General features: G+C 50.0%; 1 protein-coding gene across 1 annotated transcript in view; it reads left to right on the forward strand.

Annotated features, from left to right (window-relative positions):
- Window positions 1-10,209: 10,209 nt before the first annotated feature.
- Window positions 10,210-17,465, forward strand: part of LOC311329004 (isocitrate dehydrogenase [NAD] subunit beta, mitochondrial-like) — a gene marked incomplete at its 3' end in the record, with an annotated part of 9,555 nt that continues 2,299 nt past the window's right edge. Inside the window, exons 1-7 of the mRNA XM_084462891.1 lie at window positions 10,210-10,257; window positions 12,312-12,485; window positions 13,196-13,316; window positions 13,879-13,939; window positions 14,041-14,173; window positions 16,225-16,358; window positions 16,628-16,730. Of these exons, the coding sequence (XP_084319017.1) occupies window positions 10,216-10,257; window positions 12,312-12,485; window positions 13,196-13,316; window positions 13,879-13,939; window positions 14,041-14,173; window positions 16,225-16,358; window positions 16,628-16,730 (768 nt within the window). The 5' untranslated portion in view covers window positions 10,210-10,215. The remainder of the gene's footprint in view (window positions 10,258-12,311; window positions 12,486-13,195; window positions 13,317-13,878; window positions 13,940-14,040; window positions 14,174-16,224; window positions 16,359-16,627; window positions 16,731-17,465) is intronic.

Below are 17,465 nucleotides of genomic sequence, written 5' to 3' on the forward strand. Positions count from 1 at the left end.
CTTAAAAGCATTGTAGCCTACAAACATTATTTCTCGAAGACTACTGAAATTAAAATCTAAACGAAATAATATAAACACTATATGTATAACTAAAACCCCAACGCAAGAATGGAAACTAAGTGAAACTAAACTGAATCTGAACATGTATATGGAAAACAAGTAAAAAATAAAAACATTTGGCAAAACACAAAACTATAATAATCCTGCCATGAACTGGGACAAAGTTGGGGCATTTGTCGATCCCAGACAGCAATCATGCATTAGTAAAGAGGTCATCGTGACATTCTGTCCATATGGGAGCATGCTACTGATATGTGCTGACCGGGTGCTTTCTTACAGTGTCTCAAAGTATTCTCATTTAAGATACATGAACAACGGTTGCATGAAGACTGGTTAATTTTGAATTTGATCATTTGAAATGATTCTCTCAGGGTTATTTGAATACAGGTCCCTAACTGTGAACCCCATTGTTTTCAAGCAGCTGTCAGAGAGCTCCAGTGACACAGAGTCATCTTGTGGATGGACCCTCATAAGTAATGAGGTAAGATATTGTTTTTACTCTTCATGTCTTTACTGTTTCTCTTGCCTGTTTGTGCCTGACAGTCTCAAGACCCACTGAGTCCTTTTAGATAAAAAGTTAAACAGAGGGCTTGTCTAAAATAGAACTAAAATAGAAGGACTTATCTCATCGGGAACTAGGTGAAGTTTGATTCTGATAAGGATGCCTCCCAGCATGGGAAGCCTTTCTGGTCCTTTCTCACCACATGGTGTGTTAACAGGCTCTGTTGTGTTTACTAGGGTTCAGATATTGAGACCCTGGGATCCGAGAAGGGGCTGGAATGTGGGATTGACCTCCCAGAGAGTGCTCCAATGCTGGGGCCAGAGCTACAGGATCAGCCAGCCTCCTGTATAGGTAGGAACCACATGCCCAGCCTTGGCCTAGTTAGGATGCACCGTTTTAGGGTTTGTCCACAGATTAAGTCACCATTGAAATGTTGAAATGATCAAAGTCACAGTTTTGTGTGTGTGTGTGTGTTTTTTTAAATTATTGATGCATACTCGTCAACACCTACTAATGTCTGGCTTTTGTCTTAAGTGTGAAAGATTACAATTGGCATTCAGTCCCGGAACAAATGACTGCAATAGACACTGTTTTATTGGCTCCAGTTCCGATCGGCAGCGATGTAAACATGAGCCCTGGTAGACATGCTGATATTCGTCCCTTTTCCGACACGATGAAGACATGTCTAACAAATACTGCTGTTAAGAACGGATGGTCGACATCCAACTATTGTTCGAAGAGCTTAACAGTTATAATTTGTATGACATTTCGATGGCTGTGCCCTAGGACATTGTTTCTGAATGGGTCGTCATCACACTATTGTTCTAAGGGCATATATTATAATTTGTATGAAGTAACACATGAAAAAGAAGAAGTAGGGCTAACCATAGTATCATTTTCACTGGCCTCCATGTTGCTGTCACACCACCGATGTATAAACTCTAATATCACACTCCTACTAGTATCACACTCCTACTAATATCACACTCCTACTAGTATCACACTCCTACTAATATCACACTCCTACTAATATCACACTCCTACTAATAGTGCTATGTATGGGAAGAGACATTACTATTCCAGTTAAATAGAATATTTCATGATTGTTGGTGAATGTTGTTAAATGTTTAATTGTTTCAGCTGAGGGATCTGAGGAGAGGGGTGAGACGTCACATGAGAACACTTTGAAGGAAGAAGAAACCTTAGATTCCACCTTGTCTGCCTCTGAGGTATGAAGACTGAGCAAAACCCATTTGAGGGCCTGCAGAGTGTCTCTGAACCCCCATGCCGTGGTACCCATGGTCCCCATGCCAACCATCTGGAACATATCTCCTGCAGGCGGCCGGCGAGGCGGCGGGGGACGAGCATGTGACCCTGTGCTCCTCCAGTGACCACTCTGACATCGTGACCCTGGGGGACGTGAGGGAGGCGGACCTGGGGCCCTGGGAGGAGCAGGCGGAGGCTGAGGAGGCGGGGGAGGCCCCGGGCAGCGAGGAGCTGTACCTGGGCACCTCCTCCAGCAGCCAGTACACCTTCAGCACAGCGGAGACAGGTAGGATGCTGAACACGCCTTCGGCACAACCGACATCACCACAACACTGGGGTGGGACAAACGGCGTAACTAACACAGAACACTTCCTCCTGGAGGAAGGTGGAAACGTTCTGTGTTTGTTGTCCTGTTTGACCTCGCCTTCCGCCCTTGTCCCTAAAGCAGGTTTGGTGCTGAGTTCCTGGAAGGTTCCACAGACTCTATGGGACTTTGGCTGCCATCTGAAATGCCAGCTGTCTGGCAGCTCCCCTCTCTCAGGTGGTGCTGGTGGTGTGAATATGATAGTACGCTTGTCTTGCTCAATACACTGCAAGCCTAACCGTGACAAGCTGCTGTCTGAGGATGTAAACAAGCTCGGCCTCTTTTTGAGGGGTGTTGCAACCGCCAAGCTATTGCGTGCAACAAAACACTTGTGGTATTTGGGCTTGGGGGTGTGTGTGTGTGTGTGTGTGTGTGTGTGTGTGTGTTTTATAACCGGAAACCCCAGTGAACCTTTGCCAGCTCTGCTGTCTGATCAGATGTAGGCATAACAAAACCCAACTTTGAGGTAATTCCTCAAATAAAACGGTTAGTTTCTAATCCATATATTATGCATAATGAGTTTATTGTGATAGTCACTCAGTGTCAGATATGGGGCCAGGCTCAGGGGTCAGCCCTCTGCTCATGATGTGACCATAGTAAACCTGATACTGTTGACTTGTTGTTTACTCATCCTCACATGTTGCTCCCGTTACCAAGGGATTTCCTAATCACATTTTGCAATCAGTCTCTATTAGTGTTTGATTGAATCTAATGAGAGAAATGTTTTCCAAGCTGGATTGCTTCACCCCCCCACCCCACCCCCCCGAGGTTGAGAGGACCTTGGCATTTGCATTTTCCCTTTAACAAGGGCCCTTCTGTTCAGGGTTTTGGTTCATGTTTTGCAAAACTAAAGCATAATTACATTTGCTTTGCAGCAATCATGTGGAAGCTTGGTTTTCTAATAGCAATTCTGAGTTTGATTATAATATAGCAAGACATGTAGGGGAAATTGGGTATTCGTAACAGCATGGTTTATCAGCATGGTTTATCAGCATGGTTTACCAGCAAAGGTTGTTTGAAACACTACTTACACTGATTGGACCAATAGTAATGCTTCACATACCATCATTTCCAACCTGTGTGTGTGTGTGTGTGTGTGTGTGTGTGTGTGTGTGTGTGTGTGTGTGTGTGTGTGTGTGTGTGTGTGGTGTTCCCATTGGAGCAGCCTGTGGTGGCAGACTCCAGCAGCAGTGAGGACGAGGCCGTGGGTCAGGTGACCCCCGTAGTGAGGAGGCGCAGAGCGAGGAAGAGCACCACCAGCTCCGCGGCCGAGCCCGAGGAGGAAGCCCAGGAGTCCGGCCACAGTGAGAGAGAGGAGGAGGAGGCGCACCAGGAGGAGGAGGAGCAGCAGCAGGAGGCGCAGCAGGAGCCGCGCGCAGCTCCTCGTCCCTCAGGTCGCGCCAGCGGCACCCTCAACAAATGCATCCTGCTGGCGCTGGTCATCGCCATCAGCATGGGCTTCGGACACTTCTATGGTGAGTCAGCGGACCTGTACAGCATGTGTTTGGTTACAAAAAGTTGACTTCTTGTATTATTATTGTAATGATGTTTGTCAAAAAATATTGACTTTCCCTCTACCTTGTACCGTTTGTTGACTTAAACCTGGTGTTGGTTTGGCTCTTCAGGCAGACTGGAAGGTAGAGTATGGACTATGGGCTTGAAACCTCCGCTGGGTAACTGAAGCCTGTCTGGGTGGTGCGGTCATGTGTTGTTATGTTGACTAGTTTTGAGCAGCATGGACTAAAATCATGTGTGGTGATGATGATGATGCAGCATGATGTCAGCATGCACTACTGATTAAATGTGGGGTCGATTTTTTCCATCCCATTCTAAGGATTCACTGTGTATCCTGTCAGAATACTGGGATGGAAACAAGCCACACAATCATACAGTACACAGGGGACAGGAGGGGACAGGAGGGGACAGGACACAGGGGACAGGACACAGGGGACAGGAGGGGACAGGAGGGGACAGGAGGGGACAGGACACAGGGGACAGGAGGGGACAGGACACAGGGGACAGGAGGGGACAGGAGGGGACAGGAGGGGACAGGAGGGGACAGGACACAGGGGACAGGACACAGGGGACAGGAGGGGACAGGACACAGGGGACAGGAGGGGACAGGACACAGGGGACAGGAGGGGACAGGAGGGGACAGGAGGGGACAGGAGGGGACAGGACACAGGGGACAGGACACAGGGGACAGGAGGGGACAGGACACAGGGGACAGGAGGGGACAGGAGGGGACAGGACACAGGGGACAGGACACAGGGGACAGGAGGGGACAGGAGGGGACAGGAGGGGACAGGACACAGGGGACAGGAGGGGACAGGACACAGGGGACAGGAGGGGACAGGAGGGGACAGCACACAGGGGACAGGAGGGGACAGGACACAGGGGACAGGAGGGGACAGGAGGGGACAGGACACAGGGGACAGGAGGGGACAGGACACAGGGGACAGGAGGGGACAGGAGGGGACAGGAGGGGACAGGACACAGGGGACAGGAGGGGACAGGAGGGGACAGGAGGGGACAGGACACAGGGGACAGGAGGGGACAGGACACAGGGGACAGGAGGGGACAGGAGGGGACAGGAGGGGACAGGACACAGGGGACAGGAGGGGACAGGACACAGGGGACAGGAGGGGACAGGAGGGGACAGGACACAGGGGACAGGACACAGGGGACAGGACACAGGGGACAGGAGGGGACAGGACACAGGGGACAGGAGGGGACAGGAGGGGACAGGAGGGGACAGGACACAGGGGACAGGACACAGGGGACAGGAGGGGACAGGACACAGGGGACAGGAGGGGACAGGACACAGGGGACAGGAGGGGACAGGAGGGGACAGGACACAGGGGACAGGAGGGGACAGGAGGGGACAGGAGGGGACAGGACACAGGGGACAGGACACAGGGGACAGGAGGGGACAGGACACAGGGGACAGGAGGGGACAGGAGGGGACAGGACACAGGGGACAGGACACAGGGGACAGGACACAGGGGACAGGACACAGGGGACAGGAGGGGACAGGAGGGGACAGGACACAGGGGACAGGAGGGGACAGGAGGGGACAGGACACAGGGGACAGGAGGGGACAGGACACAGGGGACAGGAGGGGACAGGACACAGGGGACAGGAGGGGACAGGACACAGGGGACAGGAGGGGACAGGAGGGGACAGGACACAGGGGACAGGAGGGGACAGGAGGGGACAGGACACAGGGGACAGGACACAGGGGACAGGAGGGGACAGGACACAGGGGACAGGAGGGGACAGGACACAGGGGACAGGAGGGGACAGGAGGGGACAGGACACAGGGGACAGGACACAGGGGACAGGAGGGGACAGGAGGGGACAGGAGGGGACAGGAGGGGACAGGACACAGGGGACAGGACACAGGGGACAGGACACAGGGGACAGGAGGGGACAGGAGGGGACAGGAGGGGACAGGACACAGGGGACAGGACACAGGGGACAGGAGGGGACAGGACACAGGGGACAGGAGGGGACAGGAGGGGACAGGACACAGGGGACAGGACACAGGGGACAGGAGGGGACAGGAGGGGACAGGACACAGGGGACAGGAGGGGACAGGACACAGGGGACAGGAGGGGACAGGACACAGGGGACAGGAGGGGACAGGAGGGGACAGGACACAGGGGACAGGAGGGGACAGGACACAGGGGACAGGAGGGGACAGGACACAGGGGACAGGAGGGGACAGGAGGGGACAGGAGGGGACAGGAGGGGACAGGACACAGGGGACAGGAGGGGACAGGACACAGGGGACAGGAGGGGACAGGAGGGGACAGGAGGGGACAGGACACAGGGGACAGGAGGGGACAGGACACAGGGGACAGGAGGGGACAGGAGGGGACAGGACACAGGGGACAGGAGGGGACAGGACACAGGGGACAGGACGGGACAGGACACAGGGGACAGGAGGGGACAGGACACAGGGGACAGGAGGGGACAGGACACAGGGGACAGGAGGGGACAGGAGGGGACAGGAGGGGACAGGACACAGGGGACAGGACACAGGGGACAGGAGGGGACAGGACACAGGGGACAGGAGGGGACAGGACACAGGGGACAGGAGGGGACAGGAGGGGACAGGACACAGGGGACAGGAGGGGACAGGAGGGGACAGGAGGGGACAGGACACAGGGGACAGGACACAGGGGACAGGAGGGGACAGGACACAGGGGACAGGAGGGGACAGGAGGGGACAGGACACAGGGGACAGGACACAGGGGACAGGACACAGGGGACAGGAGGGGACAGGAGGGGACAGGACACAGGGGACAGGAGGGGACAGGAGGGGACAGGACACAGGGGACAGGAGGGGACAGGACACAGGGGACAGGAGGGGACAGGACACAGGGGACAGGAGGGGACAGGACACAGGGGACAGGAGGGGACAGGAGGGGACAGGACACAGGGGACAGGAGGGGACAGGAGGGGACAGGAGGGGACAGGACACAGGGGACAGGACACAGGGGACAGGAGGGGACAGGACACAGGGGACAGGAGGGGACAGGACACAGGGGACAGGAGGGGACAGGAGGGGACAGGACACAGGGGACAGGACACAGGGGACAGGAGGGGACAGGAGGGGACAGGAGGGGACAGGAGGGGACAGGACACAGGGGACAGGAGGGGACAGGAGGGGACAGGAGGGGACAGGACACAGGGGACAGGAGGGGACAGGACACAGGGGACAGGAGGGGACAGGACACAGGGGACAGGAGGGGACAGGAGGGGACAGGACACAGGGGACAGGAGGGGACAGGACACAGGGGACAGGACGGGACAGGACACAGGGGACAGGAGGGGACAGGAGGGGACAGGACGGGACAGCCAGCGAGACCGAGGGGCTCCAGTGGGGAAGCTGTTGATTGGGTTCCCCAGCTACGGACGCTCCTACACCCTCTCGTCAGCAGAGACAGGGGTGGGAGTACCGGTCAGTGGCCCGGCGACCCCCGGCCCCTACACCCAGGAGATGGGCCTCTGGGCCTACTATGAGGTCAGATAGAGGTTGATCTCTCTCTCTCTCTCCCTCCTGCCGTCTCTTGTCTCTCTTTCTCTCCCTCCCTCCTTCCCTCAAGCTCTCTCTTCCCAGATAGCAAGCGGATGTGTAATGATTCTGGGCCATATATGGGCCGTAACTAACCCACAAGGGCCAGATCTGGCCTGTATATGGCCCAGATCCGCTTGCTATCTGGGTTTCTTTCTCTCTGTCTCCCTCTTTATCTCCATCCCTCCTTTCATCTCTCTCTCTCTCTCCTTTCTCTCAGTGATTCATTTGACCCCTCTAATAGCGCAGTGGACAGACTACAGGATAACCTCACAAACAGCACGCAGATGTCGCTAAGCCATATCGACTGGACGGCAGTCGATTTGACGCGTGTCCCCTGTCGTCTTCCCCCCCCCCCCAGATCTGCTCGTTCCTCATAGGGACTTCTGTCCAGTGGGTGGACAGACAGAGCGTCCCATACGCTGTCAAGGGGGATAATTGGGTGGGTTACGACAATCAGCAGAGCTACACTGCTAAGGTAGGATTCTCACAAGGTGTTTGGATATATTAGTGTATCCTGTGATATTCTTTGTATATACGTGTTTATTTTATCTGCAACTTAAAGTATGCGTCAGTGGTTATGACAGACCCAGATAGCAAGCGGATGTGTAATGATTCTGGGCCATAAATGGGCCGGAACTAAGCCACAAGGGCCAGATCTGGCCTGTATATGGCCCAGATCCGCTTGCTATCTGGAGGGATAGCAAGAGGGAGGGATGCTTGTGGGGGAAAAAAAGTGTAATTCCCAATATTTTCTCTCTCAATTTTGGCAGCTTTCTCTTTCCGCTGTCTTTCCCAACAGGTCAGCTATCTGAAGAATAAGCAGTTTGGAGGTGCCTTTGTGTGGAGTCTGGCCATGGACGACTTTTCTGGGACGTTCTGTGGACAGGGCAGATACCCACTGATATCACACCTGAAGACCCTGCTAAATATCGGTGAGGTCAAAACTTGAACTTGAATCCCAGATAGCAAGCGGATCTGGGCCATATACAGGCCAGATCTGGCCCTTGTGGCTTAGTTCCGGCCCATATATGGCCCAGAATCATTACACATCCGCTTGCTATCTGGGATGGGTTCAATCCTACCGAAAGTCCGCAATGAAATGAGAAGAGACTGATCTGTTAGAATCTTCCAGAACTGTTAAGAGGTGTAGCCTTTATTATAGGCCTACTAGCTTTCATTACTGACCACCTGATACTTGTCGTTAGGTTGGACGCCGCTCACATCACCCACGCAAAGGTCGGAGGTCACGCTGCCCAGTAGCACCTTCTCATCCACCTCCCACAACACTGCTGAACCACCTTGGAACCCGGACACATTCTTCACAGCCACTACTACACAAACCACCAAATCAACCAGGAAGGTCGACAACTGCCCGCAGAACACCGTTGCAGTCACAACTCCTGCAGCCGCCAGCAGCTTCTGTTTGCAGAGACAGGACGGGGTCTACTTCAAATGGAAAAATCCCAAGTCGTTTTACAAATGCGACCACGGCAAAACGTACGTTTTGCGATGCCACACTCAGACGACAGAGACGAGTAGCACGGGACGAAGTCGGATATCGCAAACAGTAGTTGTGCTGATTCTAGGGGTGACATCGCTGCTTTATGTTTTGGATGTGTGGATGGATTCACCGTCACTGACTCTGGATACGTGACCGTGGATGGATGAGGGGTCTGCCACCTGCTGCCCCTCTCCAGTGAAAATGAATGTATTAATAAATGTATTACTTGGGGTGCCCCGGTAGCTCAATGGGTTGGGGCGCTTAGCCTACCATATAAAGGCTAGTCCTTTCTGCAGGGGTGTGGGTTCGAATCCGGCCCACGGCCTTTGCTGCATGTCTTTCTCTCTCTCTCTCTCCCACTTTACCTGTCTGTCACCTACACTGTCCTATCCCAATAAAGCAGAAATGGCCTAAAAATATCTTTTAAAAAAATCTATTACTATTACATACATGTATTAATTACTAAAATAAATGGTCATGTTGGCATTCAAGTCTATCTAGCTAGATAGCAGCAGACAGTAATCCAGCACAAATTGATGTATAAAAATCCACCAGAATGCCGGGAATTAACTGCTTGAGCTTATAGGGGTATAAGCTATTTTGAGCTTATAGGGGTGTGCTATTTTGGACATTTAGCCCCAGCCATGTAGGCTATTGTTGCAGAATTTCTGTATAACTTAAATTTCAATAAAATAAAAAAGGAAAAAAAATCAATTGCCCCAGCCTCGTGTGTGTGGGGTACTCATATCCAAGCCTTACCATGCACGTAAACACAACGGATTGTGAGTCCCCACTTCGCTAGATGTCTGTAGCAAAGAAGCAAAAAAGAGAATGTTAATTAATTGTTATATCAGCTCCATATACCACCTATAACCTCTACAACCTCTCTACACACCTCCCATTTGACCTACATAATCACTAGGCTATAGGTCTATCTGTATAAACATGTTAGTTTGTAAGTTTGTATGTTTAGCCTCCACAATACTAGTCAGAGGTCATTCTTTTATATATTTCATGAGACACATGGCTATCCTCTCTTCTGGACTGATGGGTGTCCTGAAGTTGATCTTAGCTCGCCACGACGCCACCGCTACAGGCAAGATGATACCATACCATACCATTTTATTTATAGAGCACATTTAAAAACAACAAAGTTGACCAAAGTGCTGTACAAGTCAAACAACAATAACACACAAAGAACACATAGTAAAACATACGCAGTATGTCACATGAAAAAGGACAAGTCTCTTAGGCCATGTCAGGAAAACGCCAAAGAATATAAGTGAGTTTTGAGGCGTGATTTAAACACCTGCAGAGTGGGGGCCTGTCCATGATGAGGATAAATAGCTGCTCGGTGCCACTAGGTGGCGGTATCGTGCGTTGGGGTCATCTGGCTGCCAGACCGTCAAAGAAGTCCACTTCCACCACATTCAACCATGGCGGCCGCCTTGAGAGGGAGTATCGTAACTTTGGCCAAGGTGAGTCGTTAGGGGATGCTCACACACCTGTCAGAGGTGTATGGGGTGTGATTCGTGCCAGCGTAACAAACACTCAGTGCTTTCGTCGCCTGCATTGCGTGTATAAAGGTACTTTGGCGAGCTGATTAATAGGCGTGCATATACGCACGCGTTACGAGTCGCTCGCATTCTCAGAGGGTCACGTGTCAAAAGTGCCGTGCCATTTTTGCGCACATGCATGTAACGTTTGCACGCTCGTGTTAAGTCAGCGGGCACTAGAAGCTGCGAGCGGGGCTCATTTGTCCATATTGAATAAAAATTAAGAATATTTACTTGCACTCAATCAAATTCCAGGACCCTCCTTGCATAACTTTTCCTAGATATGTGTCGTTTTATCTCCACTATCGCTACATTTTCAAATAGGTTGTGGCTGTTCGAACTGGTGCTGACGGTGCTGCAGCGCCCTCTATTGACAAGAAACACGTGTATCTGAACATTTGTTTTAAATTGCGAAGAAAGAGTCATTCAGATATTAGGCTTTATTAAAAACAAGTTGCTTAACATGTGCGAATTCCATTTATTGAGAATGCATTCGCAATGGGCAAGGACGAGATTAGAACCAGCTATGATTTAAAGGGACTGATCTTACACGTGCGGCCGCTAACACGTCTGCTGCGCTAGCAAGGCACTGGCACGTTTGACACGTCGCTATGCAATTTCTGCACACATTACAAGACGTACGTACGTACGTACATCTATGATTTTACCAAACTGTCATGTGTAGTGTTGGTGTCGCATATGTGAGGCGCATCTAACCTGTAGTGTTGCCGTCACGCACACGATGCGCAATTCGTGTAAACAACATGTGCACAGCGTCTGCGTGACAGGTACGTTACAGCTATGAGACGTCTGTCTCTCCATTGTTTGTCAATGGAAATTATACACGTGCGTTTAGACGTTTGATGTCATCGCGTCTTCTTAAGTAGGCGCAAGTCAAGCGTTTCAGTATGGTGTGCTGGCACTAATCACACCCCATAGAGGTGTACCATGTCAACTGCGAGTAGTCGTTGTGACTGTAGGTGCTTTGTTAACACGTTATATTGTGATTGACACTAACAACGAGATGACTTAGCGAGGTCGGAAGGCTGTTAGCTAAAGAAGCTAAGCGGCTAACGTCAGCTAGCTCCCTTTCACGTCATGACGTCATGACGTTGAGGATGCAGCTCGCTAACAACTAACTTACGTTAGTTTTCTAGACATGGTATTCTGCCTTGAACAGTGTATGGACTGGTTTATAATCCTGTCATGTAACCTGAATGTCAGCTAGTAGGTCAGCCAGGTAACTAGCTAGCTAAGCCAACTGGCTAGTCAGTGATGCACTAACGTGACTTGAGGGCCACATCTATCTCTTCAGACTACCCTGAGGGCCACATCTATCCCTTCAGACTACCCTGAGGGCCACATCTATCCCTTCAGACTACCCTGAGGGCCACATCTATCCCTTCAGACTACCCTGAGGGCCACATCTATCCCTTCAGACTACCCTGAGGGCCACATCTATCCCTTCAGACTACCCTGAGGGCCACATCTATCCCTTCAGACTACCCTGAGGGCCACATCTATCCCTTCAGACTACCCTGAGGGCCACATCTATCCCTTCAGACTACCCTGAGGGCCACATCTATCCCTTCAGACTACCCTGAGGGCCACATCTATCCCTTCAGACTACCCTGAGGGCCACATCTATCCCTTCAGACTACCCTGAGGGCCACATCTATCCCTTCAGACTACCCTGAGGGCCACATCTATCCCTTCAGACTACCCTGAGGGCCACATCTATCCCTTCAGACCCTCGTATGTTAGATTTCAAATCATCGGCCACATCCCATATGTGAATTAGTGAAAATTGCGTGCAAACATTCTAGCATAACCTCTGAAATGCCAATAAAAAGTAGTTTGGCCTTGTGTCGGACTTGCCATGGACTGTATGATTCTTGAAACTCGCCGAATGTGTCACAAATGTTAACATTTACAAATGAAACAAACTGAATGTGTCTCTTATCGTTTGTCAATAGGGCCTCACTGGCCCCCGATGGCAGCAGCTGGCCTTCCGGCCATTAAGTGGTACAGCCAGCCTCTGTGGCCCCGAGGCGCCCCCGGCACGCGCCGACGCCACCTTCAAAGTGACCATGGTCCCTGGGGACGGAGTTGGACCTGAGCTGATGACCGCGGTCAAGGATGTGTTCAAGGTACCATCAGCTGGACCTTCAACTTAATTCCCTTGTCAGTGCGTCGGTTGTAAAAGTCTGCACATGTCATCGCCATGTTAAATTGGATTTATTAACAAGCATCCAGAGATATTTTCTCTGTGAAATCTGCTAGATGTTAAAACAATTGTGAAATCTGCTAGATGTTAAAATAATCCCCCCCCCCTACTTTCTCAACCTCACCATATCTCCCTAATCACATTCACAACATTAGGATTAGTAGCATAGTCCATTTCATCACCTCTTTCAATTATCCCTCCTTCTCTTCAAATCATGCATTGTCTATTGTTTGTTACTTGTTGTCTATTGTTTGTTACTTGTTGTCTATTGTTTGTTATGTGTTGTCTATTGTTTGTTACTTGTGGTCTATTGTTTGTTACTTGTTGTCTATTGTTTGTTACTATTGTTTGTTACATGTTGTGTGTACTGTCCTGTGTTTGTTATCTGCATGCAGGTTTGAAATAAAGTATGATTGATTCTCTCTGGTACATATTGGTACCAGTGCCTTCTACACTGAGTTTTAAACCCTTTTTTGTATCCCTGTCTTGTATTTATATTGTTGTATGTGCTTTTTAATATGGACCAGTGTCCGATTAATAAAGGTGATTGATTGATTGATTGATTGATTGATTGATTGGTTGGTTGATTGATTGATTGATTGGTTGATTGATTCTCTCTCTCGCTGCCCTCAGGCTGCCGACGTACCCGTGGAGTTTGAGGAGTTCCACCTGAGCGAGGTGCAGAACATGGCGAGTGAGGAGAAGCTGGACGAGGTGCTGGCCTCCATGAAGACCAACAGGGTGGCCATGAAAGGTAAGAGGCCGTGAGTCGAGAGGGCCGGCAGGTCTGGGGAGGTTCCCTTCCCCCCTCCTCGCCTCGCTGTCCTCATCTGCAGTCGGTGATCAATTTAGGACTGAAGTGAACAGCTAACGGTTCTGACAGAGGATTCAAGTCCCTCCTCAAAACCCATCTCTTCTCCCTCACCTTTGACTAGTTCCTGCCTGCCCCCCTGGTAACCCAATTATTGCCATTTTAGTTCCTTTTTACTTTATTTTGTAATTTGCTGCATTTTTTATTTTTATTTTATTTTGTTGTCTGTGTCTTTGCACTTATCTGTATTTGCACTATTCTTATGCTTTTGTATTTATATCTTTTGCTTTTATCTGTACAGCACTTTGGTTCAGCGTCAGCTGTTTGTAAATGTGCTATAGAAATAAAATTGACTTGACTTGACTTGATTTGAGGATAAGAGGAGAATGATAGGTTTTTCAGCTAAGTTAAGAGGGTGGGGTTATTATTTTGGAGGTTTAATAGTGTTTGTAGAGGTAACTAACCAGCAAAGGAAAATTGATTCCACTTTTCTCTGCATGTGCAGGAAAGATTCACACCCCAATGGAGTTCAAAGGGGAGCTGGCCTCCTATGAGATGCGCCTCAGGTAAGGGTGCGGTCTATCGTCCGTCGCTAGCGCCGCGTGATGACGTGTGTGTTGGGGGCGTCGGGCTCATTTCTCAACCCTCCTCCGGTTCTCGCGGCCAGGCGGAAGCTGGACCTGTTTGTGAACGTGGTGCACGTGAACAGCCTGCCGGGCTACAGCACGCGCCACAACAACCTGGACATGGTGGTCATCCGCGAGCAGACCGAGGGAGAGTACAGCGCTCTGGAGCACGAGGTACAGCTCAGTACACCGCCACCGTTTACAGTAGCCCTCCACCGTTTACAGTAGCCCTCCACCGTTTACAGTCCACCTCCACCGTTTACAGTACACCGTTTACAGTACACCTCCACCGTTTACAGTACACCGTTTACAGTACACCTCCACCATTTACAGTACACCTCCACCGTTTACAGTCCACCTCCACCGTTTACAGTACACCGTTTACAGTACACCTCCACCATTTACAGTACACCTCCACCGTTTACAGTAGCCCTCCAGAGTTTACAGTAGCCCTCCACCGTTTACAGTAGCCCTCCAGAGTTTACAGTAGCCCTCCACCGTTTACAGTAGCCCTCCACCGTTTACAGCAGCCCTCCACCGTTTACAGCAGCCCTCCACCGTTTACAGCAGCCCTCCACCGTTTACAGTAGCCCTCCACCGTTTACAGTAGCCCTCCACCGTTTACAGTAGCCCTCAAGAGTTTACAGTAGCCCTCCACCGTTTACAGTAGCCCTCAAAAGTTAACAGTACACCTCCACCGTTTACAGTACACCTCCACCGTTTACAGTACACCTCCACCGTTTACAGTAGCCCTCCAAAGTTTATAGTAGCCCTCCACCGTTTACAGTAGCCCTCCAAAGTTTACAGTAGCCCTCCACCGTTTACAGTAGCCCTCCACCGTTTACAGTAGCCCTCCAAAGTTTACAGTAGCCCTCCAAAGTTTACAGTAGCCCTCCAGAGTTTACAGTAGCCCTCCAGAGTTTACAGTAGCTCTCCACCGTTTACAGTAGCCCTCCAGAGTTTACAGTAGCCCTCCAGAGTTTACAGTAGCCCTCCAGAGTTTACAGTACACCTCCACCGTTTACAATACACCTCCACCGTTTACAGTAGCCCTCCAGAGTTTACAGTAGCCCTCCAAAGTTTACAGTACACCTCCACCGTTTACAGTAGCCCTCCACCGTTTACAGTACACCTCCACCGTTTACAGTAGCCCTCCAAAGTTTACAGTACACCTCCACCGTTTACAGTACACCTCCACCGTTTACAGTAGCCCTCCAGAGTTTACAGTAGCCCTCCAAAGTTTACAGTACACCTCCACCGTTTACAGTACACCTCCACCGTTTACAGTAGCCCTCCAAAGTTTACAGTAGCCCTCCAAAGTTTACAGTACACCTCCACCGTTTACAGTAGCCCTCCACCGTTTACAGTAGCCTTCCAGAGTTTACAGTAGCCCTCCAGAGTTTACAGTAGCTCTCCACCGTTTACAGTAGCCCTCCAGAGTTTACAGTAGCCCTCCACCGTTTACAGTAGCTCTCCAGAGTTTACAGTAGCCCTCCAGAGTTTACAGTAGCCCTCCAGAGTTTACAGTAGCCCTCCACAGTTTACAGTAGCTCTCCAAAGTTTACAGTAGCTCTCCAAAGTTTACAGTAGCTCTCCACCGTTTACAGTAGCCTTCCAGAGTTTACAGTAGCCCTCCAGAGTTTACAGTAGCCCTCCAGAGTTTACAGTAGCTCTCCACCGTTTACAGTAGCCCTCCAGAGTTTACAGTAGCCCTCCAAAGTTTACAGTAGCCCGTCTTTCTGCTGGCTTCCAAAACGAATGCTGGGCTAGGCAAGAGATATTGGCCGGGTTTCCCGATAAAGAACCTTCTTAAGGAACTTTCTTAAGCAACCCTGTGCATGGGAGTTAAAAAGTACTTTGGAGTTGTGCTTCTTAACTCGTTCGGGAAACCCGGCCATTTACGTCAAGAAGCGGTGGTGCTCATGGGAAATGCAGTCTTCTTTCCGGGAAAACACTACCGCTTTTGCCCACAGGTGCCGCTAAAATCAACACAAACTGTGAAACTCCTCGTAGCTGCTTTAGCCTTTATTTAACTCAAAACATGAGAACTCATAACTACCTTAAAAACAAAGGAAACGTATAGTTTTCTTTGTTGGACCCACCGTTAAGATGAAGAATGACAATTTAGTATGAATGCAAATTAAAAACGTTTAAGCATGACCAGGAAGAAATGTTGTGTTGTTGTTGTACTCTGATGTACATGGCGTGTTTTTTGGCGGCGCCAGAGTGTCACCGGGGTCGTCGAGTGTCTGAAGATCATCACCAGGGTGAAGTCCCGGCGCATCGCCAAGTTTGCGTTCGACTACGCCACCAAGAAAGGTCGCAGCAAGGTCACCGCCGTGCACAAGGCCAACATCATGTGAGTCACCAGAGATCCCATTCCTCTTCTGGGCAGCTTCCTGGACTTGGATCAAAATGGATTTGAGTGGATCTCAGTTGAAGATAGTTTTTTTTGTTTAGAAAAATATCTTATTTGTCTTAAAAATATATCCATTATAATTATATCCCTTGTCCCACTGCCTTTTAAGCAGGGAATGAACAAATGGTTGTTTTATATTGAAAACCTATTTTCCAGGGTGGACTGTATCATTTTTTGAACACTTGTTTTTTCTCCCGGTCTGTCCACAGGAAACTAGCGGACGGCCTCTTCCTGCAGTGCTGCGCCGAGGTGGCGGAGCTCTACCCCAAAATCAAATACGAGAACATCATCATCGACAACTGCTGCATGCAGGTACTGTATGCGTCCACTAGGGCTGTCAAAAGTGCCACGATATTGAGTTTGAATATATTCAAATTAATTTAGTAAAGTTTGAACGATATTCAAATTTATATGTTATTTTTTAAACGATTTTTCATGAATATAATAGCCTAATAAAATACCCCTTGACTGTAATATTGTACTGTGAACACTGTTACCCCTCGCTGAGGTGTTAACTTTCATCTCGATAAGGTGCTGGGTCTGGATTATTGCCCGTAAATAAATTGTAGCCTATAAATGTTCTGTTATTAATGTAAATCACTGCATCATTTTGGATAAATAATATTATTTATTAATATTACAATATTCGAACTCTCAAATTTAGGTTTGAACTTCTTTTAAAAAAAAAGATATTCACATTTTTTTTCAAACTTCGATTTTTTTTGGGACAGCCCTAGCGTCCACCCGCAGGTCGGCTACGGCTCAGTGGTAGAGCGGGTCGTCCCGTGACCGTAGGGTCGGCGGTCCGAATCCCGCCTCCACATGTCGGAAGTGTCCTCGGGCGAGACACTGAACCCCAAATTGCTCCTAATGAGCAGGCTAGCACCTCGCGTGGCAGCTGCCGCCTATGGTGTGTGTGAATGGGTAAATGAGAAGCCCATCCAATGAGAGTCCAATAGCCATTTAGCTCCTCCCCTTCCTCCCTCAACTGACAGTATCTTGTCATTGCTAGCAGGGAACGTACACGAATAACCCAGTTACTGTACC

This window comes from Borostomias antarcticus (genome assembly GCF_949987555.1).
Source record: "Borostomias antarcticus genome assembly, contig: scaffold_79, whole genome shotgun sequence".
Classification (NCBI taxonomy): Eukaryota; Metazoa; Chordata; class Actinopteri; order Stomiiformes; family Stomiidae; genus Borostomias; species Borostomias antarcticus.